This window comes from Pteropus alecto, unplaced genomic scaffold (assembly GCF_000325575.1).
Source record: "Pteropus alecto unplaced genomic scaffold, ASM32557v1 scaffold43, whole genome shotgun sequence".
NCBI lineage: Eukaryota > Metazoa > Chordata > Mammalia > Chiroptera > Pteropodidae > Pteropus > Pteropus alecto.
In genome coordinates this window covers 4550515-4558036 of record NW_006435764.1, presented here as the reverse complement: position 1 = coordinate 4558036, position 7522 = coordinate 4550515, and the positions used below count along the sequence as shown (strand labels likewise).

At 50.5% G+C, this 7522-nt stretch overlaps 2 protein-coding genes across 9 annotated transcripts in view; one reads left to right on the top strand and one right to left on the bottom strand.

The window, feature by feature from the left end:
* PC (pyruvate carboxylase) overlaps positions 1 to 247 on the bottom strand; it is a 93709-nt gene extending 93462 nt beyond the window's left edge. For 4 of the 8 annotated variants that reach the window (XM_025046206.1, XM_025046207.1, XM_015588872.2 and 1 more), the window contains exon 1: positions 169 to 236. The gene's annotated coding sequence lies outside the window, so the exon portion shown is untranslated. Of the gene's footprint in view, positions 1 to 168 lie in introns of all 8 variants that reach the window. The other 4 variants (XM_015588871.2, XM_015588877.2, XM_015588875.2 and 1 more) reach the window with 2 other exon arrangements.
* Positions 248 to 4105: 3858 nt separating this feature from the next.
* Positions 4106 to 7428, top strand: CUNH11orf86 (chromosome unknown C11orf86 homolog; the record flags this gene model as incomplete). The annotated part of the gene is made up of 2 exons (XM_025046255.1): positions 4106 to 4920; positions 5687 to 7428. A coding segment is annotated over exon 2 (513 nt), but the record flags the coding sequence as incomplete, so codon positions are not given.
* Between the last annotated feature and the right edge of the window lie 94 nt (positions 7429 to 7522).

Below are 7522 nucleotides of genomic sequence, written 5' to 3'. Positions count from 1 at the left end.
CCTCGCGCACCTCCCGCTGCTGTCTCCTCCAGCCGTCACTCGTGCAGCTCACGCCGCCTTGGCGCGCGCGACCCTTACATAAGCGTCCTCCACGGTGGCGCCGGCGCACGCCCACCTGCTCCGACCCGCCGAGTGAAGAGGAAAGTGCGCAGCGCCACGGGTACTCACCTCCTCGCCGCCGCCGCCAGTCGTCGCCACCGCCTCTACCGACGCTACCTCTACTGACAGGGAACAGCTGCGGTCTCCGCGCAACCAAACTTGCTGCAGTCCCGGCCCCGCCTTAAGACTTCCTATTGGTTCAGTCAGCCCAACCCCTCCTGTTATTGGACAATAGCCCCCGTCACTCACCACTCCCCCGCTCAGGACTCCTCCCCACGCCGGTCTGCCCATCACGTTTAAGCCTTGGCGCCTCACGTCAGCCCCGCCCCTCGCGTTCCCGGCGGGCCCCTGGATTGGTGGCAAGGCCAGAAGAGCCCGCCCCTGGCGCACCACCGCCTCCTCCCTTGTCTACAGAGCCCCACGTGGGCCGCAGGGCCGCAGCCACTGCCCGCAATAGGCGGAAGTGGCCGGGCTCCGATATGCTATGATTGGTTGTCGGCGGGGGTGGGGACGTGCGATTCATTCACCCGAGTAGCACGTGTCTCCCAAAGCCGCAAGCATAACAGATCGCCCCTGGCCTCAAGGATCCGGGCTGCACAAAAATACTTGCAAATGGATGAAGAAGAGGTTGGAGGAAAAGGGTTTGCGAAGGGCAGGATGAAGGAGATGGTGCTTGTGCCACACGGTTTACGTGATTGTGTCTTTTAACAGCTGGGGGGAAGGGGGTGATGGGCAGGAGTCTGCCTCCATGTGACCTTGGACAAAGCAGCCTTACCTCTCTGAGCCTCAGTTTCCTACTCTACAAGTTGAGGCCACTCGGGACCTAGAGGGTTTCGAAAGCTTGGTTGAATGGAAAGTTTCATAAGCTGGGCTCTGTGCCAACCAGGGGATAGGGGAGTGACCAAAACAAACCAAAATCTCTGCCTTCCAATGAGAGACGACAGATGATAAACAAAATATACTGCACATCAGATGGTAATAAGGACATGGAGAAAAAAATAACCTGCTTCCAGACAGTTGGGAGGATCAAAGACTATGAGAACATCTTGTTAACTAAAAATTTCTTATTGAGCATGGGGAGATATTGCAACTCCATGCTCTTCTCTGACTATGTTGTGTCTGCTGTTTGTCTCTCCAACTCCTTGTCCTTCCTTCCACCTATCTGGCTGAACTCCAACCTTGGTCAGTCCAACATAGCTATTTTAGTAGCAGAAAAAGGATTAAAATCCCAATTCTCCAGATTCACATATTCATTTGATTAACAAACACCTCTTGCGCACCTGCTATGGGCCTGCTGCTATGCCCGGACACAGTGGTGAAGAACACACAGCTCCTACCATCATGCCATAGAGCTCATATTCTGTTAGATGTTCAAGTCCGAGGATTCTTCTACCTCACAACTTTAAGCAGGCAAGAGTTAAAGCTGTGTGACCTTGGGCAGGTCCCCTCCCTCTCTTGGCCAAATTTCCTCATAAAAGAACTTGGATTTTATAGACATTAAGTCTGTTATTTACTTGTCCCTATTAGTCTTCTAGCGAGTGCCTACATGGTGACTTAAACACTTCCTGCCTGCGTTTTATCTCCTCTGCTGTGTACTGGTATGACATGGGTCCCTGTGTCCCTCAGAACTGCTCGAGAACTGGCCATGCCACAAGGGCTATGACGTGTTGGGTCAGTCCTGGCTGGTCCCTGTGAACTGGGTCTGGAGCAGTGGACAGGTGGCTGGCTCCACACAGGTTCAGGTGGCTCCCACGTCAACACCACCAGGTGGGGATCTGAACAAAGAAGCTAACTTCTTTGAATAAGGAAGTATTTTAAAAAGTTAGCTCAGGCACACAAATTATCTAGTTCATGTTAAATTAGGAACCAAGACACCTCTCCATCCAGGCTCTCCCCTACCTCTAGGCTGAGTTCCCCAGGAGGACAAAGTCGAAAGGGGTATTCCATCCCAGACAGAGGAACCTGCCTGGGCAAAAGCCTGGGGGTGGAGAGGTCTCACATGGCTAGAAAAAGCACTTCTCAGTGTGGGCTTCTGTACCACTAGTGACAGAATCTCTTTGGTCCGGGTGCTAGTGAGAAGCACAGGTTCCTGAGCGCTTGGTTCTTATGCATAGGAACTACCGACTCAGAGATCTTAGAATCACCAGCCAAATGTACTACTCGAGTCCATTTCTGAAGAATGGGATCCCTTGCATTGCATTGCTCACTTTAGAAGCTCTTCAAATGGTTCTAATGTGGGTCCATATTGAGACCCTTTGAGAGGCCTAGAGAAGTTAGTATCTAGATTTCCCTCTGGGGCTCTTTAAAAACAAAACAAATTCCTAGACTCCCAACTCCTATCAATTCTAATTCAGTAAGTCTGGGGTGGGGCCCAGGAATCTTTTTATCTATCTATCTATCTATCTATCTATCTATCTATCTATCTATCTATCTATCATAAGTCCCAACAAATTCTTGAGATCTTGGAAAACTTGGCTGAGTTCCTAGGAGGATGCAGGAGAAGATGAGGCTGGATAGATAGGCTGAGACCAGCCTATGGAGAGCTGGCCAAGAGTCTAGCTCTGAACTAGTTCCCCTAAATTATACTGTATTAGAAGAGCTACTCAGGCAAAGAGATAGAACTATCAGTTTGAACATACACAAACAACTTAATTCTAGTAGTTTTAACCATTAGATTTATAGTTCTGTGTGATCAACCTGTAGGGAATGTGAAGACCCAGGCCCCACCCACGGTGGGTGGAACACACATTTGTTGAGGACTGTTTGCTGGCCTGACTCGGCCGGGCTGGATTCAAGCCACACTACTCACTGTGTGTCCTTTGGCAAGTTGCTTCACTTCTCTGAGCTTCTGTTCAATCATCTGAAAAATGGGGCTAAGCTCCTGAGTGACATGAGGGCGAAATGCAATCATAGAGGTAAGGCACCTAGAGCAGAGGGCACACCCCACCCCTATCGACTCCCAAATTTAGTCAATTCCTCTTCCTGGCTCTGGAAGCCCCAGAGAGTGGGCTTCAGTCTGTCTTTCCAGATTCTTCCCCTACCCAAGGGCAACCCCGTGTGTTCCCAGTCTCTAGTTACCCACAGGATCCTACCCTCAGTCTACCATACCTGTTCTTCCTGCCCTTGAGGCTGATCTCCAACACCGCTCTCTCCAGGGAGGCTACCCGGATTCTCCCACCCCCAAGCCAGATGTGGTTTCCCATTCTCTGCTGTGCACCCTCAGCACCGATGTCTGTTTTAAGGCAACTTCCTTTATGTAAGTGAGAATTCCTCCTTTTCTGGGATGGAGAGTCTACTCAGCTCCCCTGGGCCTCACTCCTAGGCATCATCCAAACAAGGTCTTCACATGAAGCATGTAGATGTGGATTAATTTCAATGACTCACTAATAAGAAGGTATATCTAGGCAGCCTGCCCCAGTTTGCAGCCTCCCATAGATCTAAGGGTCACTACAGCCTTAAATGGCACCAGCCATATGTCTCAGAACCACCTTAGGAAAGGGATACTGTGTGTTTCATTAATTTTAAGGCACACATTTATTTTTCTCACATTTTAACCCCTCTAAAGTGACACTGTGTCTTCCAATGAATGGGCAGTGGGTATTCTTTCTTAACTGTGTATAAAATAATGCTGCCTTTCCATCTTGACCATCTTAGAATTTATGTATTACCCCCATTTTATAGTTGAGAAACTGTAGGCACATGAAGTTAAGCCACTCGCTCAAGGCACACGGCTATCGTGTGAGATTGTAAGTCTTTCGACTCGGGCAGTATGATGGGTTTGGAACGCAGGTCTCATAGGCGAGCGGCCTCCACGATGACCCCCACCAGTCCCGCCTCCAGGTGTTCATGCCCTCATGGGATCCCCTCTGTTGAATGCCAGCTGGACCTGGTGACTCGCCTTGAAGGAACGGAATGTGGCAAAAGCGATGGGAGGTCACTTCTGAGATTAAGTTTCCTAGAGACTCTGGCCCCTGCCTGCCCGCCACCTCCCGCCCTCTAACTCGCTGGCTCTAAGTGAAGCCAGCTGCCACGCTATGAGCTGCTCTTGGGAGGGGCTCACGTGGCAACAGTCAACAACCAAAAAGAATCCGGGGCCCTCAGTGCAACAACCTCCAAGGAACCAAGTCCTGCCAACAACCGCTGGAGTGACCTTGGAGGCAGATCCACCCGCAGCTGGACTTTGAGATAACTGAAGTCTCCTCCCTGGAGCCTGCAAGCAACCCTGAGCCAGAGGCCAGCTAAGTCATGCCTGGATTTCTGACCCTTGGAAACTGTGAGGTCGGATGTGAGTGTTGCTTTAAGCCACTAAATGGTGGAGTGATTTGTTGTACAGCAATAGATAATAGTCTCCATTATTTAAGACTAAGTATCTATTGTCATGTAATGGGGAAACAAACATGAAAAATACATTGTCCTAGCCTTTAAGGGACACCCAGCGTGTGATCGCTGCTACTGTGAGTATTGGGGGAACTGGAGAGGGAGCTGCCTCTCTAACTCGAGCTGAGGGGTCCGGCAGGCTTCCAGGAGAGGCTTCACGGAGCAGGGTCTGGAAAGGTGAGTAAAAGCTTGCCAGGTGAGGCAGGCAGGCAGGCAGTGGGAAGGGAAGCAAGAGAACACATTTTCTTCCCTCCCCGGATCTGGGAAATTGTCGTAAAATTACACACTTGGCAAGAGGGTATTTGGCAGTTACATGCTTGACGCAAGAGCTAGTGATTCACCCCAAGGCGTCTCAGAAGTGTGTGAGTCAGCAGGCTCTTCCTGGCTCAGACCTTGGTGAGAGCCGGGATTTGAGTCGACTCTGCTGGAGTGAGCGTGTTGAAGGTCGTGTAATGGTTTTATTGCTTTTTAACTAGGGTCAGGGGTGGCCTGTGGCTTGGCCTTTAGAGGTGTCAGGGTTAGAGTGAAGAGGCACGGGTACGGATCACAGTCTACCTTTGGGACAGGCTGGGGCAGACAGCCGTGCTGGCCCTGCCTTAGCTCCTCCGGCTAGGAACTGAGCCCAGCGGATATTAAGAACCACTTCACCCATGGAAGGACTGGGAACTAAGAGGAAAGAGCAAGGCCAGGTCCAGAGAGAAGTCTGGGATGGGCCAAGAGTCATAGCAGGCACTTCCCCCACCCCAGATAGGGGCGCCTTGTGCAGCAGCCCAAACACAGAGGAGGCAGGATACCTGGCTTCCGGTCCTGCTTCTGCCACGGACACGGGCAGGAGAACGGAGTGACTGAAACGTGGGCTCTGAAGCCAGGCTGCCCCGGGCGGGAGTCCCAGTCCTGCCACTTACTGGGCACGCTCTCTGGCCAGGCGCTTACTTTCCTGGTCTACAACAGAAGGATAACAGTGCCCACCTTATAGGACTACCATGAGATTGAAATGAAATACATGGAGGAAGCAGTAAAAATGCTCAGAACACAGTGGTTAAAACAGAAAGATGTGTGAGGTCTGTTTCAGCCATCAAATTCTATGGTTCTGAGGACCTGCTGGCCGAGCCCAAGGACCTTAGGGGAAAGGGCTGCTGCTGGTAGTCTCACTTTTTGAGGCCCCATTATTCATGATATCATTTTATTTTCACAACGACCCATTCTACAGATGACAAGACTGACTGAGAGGAGAAGAGATTTGCCTGAGACAATAAATACCACCAACTCACTTTTTGAGCGCCAGCTATGCACCAAGCCCTGTGCTGGCAAAGCGTTATCTTGTCTAATCTTCTGGTCCAACCGTGGGGCGATGGTATAATGGCCACCATAAGGAGCAGGTATCTTCAGATCAAAAGATAAAATAGGCAACTCCATAGAATATAAGACTTTATTAGATGGTAATTTACTTACAAGAAGATCGAGCTAGAGCAGAAAGACGGCCCAGCAGTTTTGCATAAATTATTCTCCACTAAAGACTCTTCTTACTGTACCGTTTTTATGATACAATTCAGGTGCTATCGATTGACAAAACAAAAGGACAAAGAATGTAGCAGCGCCAGGGGCTTTACTTACCTCCTGGTAGTCAATATTGTCACCAGTTTGATAGTCATCCTGGCCATTACTAACAAAAGTGTTTAAGGTTACTTTTTAAGGACGACAGATCATCATTAACTAGAAGGCTTTGATATGCTTGCTGGACAGTGAGGTTGGTCAAAGGTCACAGCATGAAAGGACATAAAGAAGGAGATGGTTTTAGTTCAAATCTACATCTATACCCCCTCACAACAATTACCTGAGTTTTTTGTTCCTGTTACAGAAGAGGAAATGGAGAGAATGTGCCCAAGGTCGCACAGCTGCAGTGAGGAAGCCACAGTTTACCCAGAGGCAGTTCATCCTCGGAACCTGAGCTTTTACCCCTGTTCTGTGCTGGAAAATTAGGGGTTAGGCCTGGAAAAAATCCAAGTCTCTTGACTCCCAGCCTAGAGCTGTCCTGTTTCTTTTTTAAAATTTTCTAATCATAGTAAAATATACCAATACATAAAATTTACCATCTTAGCCATTTTTATGTACAATTTGGCAATGTTACATGCGTTCACATTGCTGTGAAACCAATCTCTAGAACTTTTTCATCTTGCAAAACTGAGGCTCTATAATGATTAAAAAACTCCCCATTCCCCACGGCCCCTGGCAACCTCCATGCTACTTTCTGTCTCTGTGAATTTGATTATTTTAGGTTGGAGCTATCCTGTTTCTCAAAGTTCACCTGTTTTGCTGTTGAGCCATCTGTTCTCAGTGTCGACAGAATGAATTGGACAGCCAGGGCTGCAGGAGTTCCAGGGAGGCCAAGGCGGGGTGATCAGGGAAGGCTGCCTGGAGGAGGCGGCAGGTGAGGGAGGGATGAGTTCTGCCTCTTTTGCTCTAGAAGGTGGAGAGATGGTGGTAAGGGTGACTCAGGGATGCTTGGCCCATGTGGCCTGCCCTTTGATTTATGGTGGCCACCTCAGCGCCAACCTTTGTCCCCAAGTGAGTTCCTGTCAGATGAGTAGGAGGTGCCAAGCCATCCCAAAGGCCAGTGACTTGCCAAAGGCCTGGAGAAGTCCTGCGCCTGCCACCTCTAGAACCATGGGGACAGTGCTGCACAGCCAGTCCTTGCGTGGACCACGGTCCTCCTATGGCAAGCTCCAGGAGCCCTGCGGGAAGCCCCTGGAGGGCCGACTGCGCCGGGCACTGAGCCTTAGACAGGGGCGTGAGAAGGCCAGGGCCTCGGATAGAGGCCCGGAAGGGCTGGACTCCCCCAGTCAGGAGCAGTGGCTGGGGGGCCTGGGGGACACGGAGCAGCTGGTCCAAGCTCAGCAAGAAGGAAGCCGGCGGTGGCTGAGGCAATATCAACAGGTTTGTTTAATGGATGGATGGATGGATGGATGGATGGATGGATGGATGGATGGATGGTTGGATGGATGATGGGGGGATGGAGGATGGGGGGAGGGGGGGGGGGGGGGAGTAC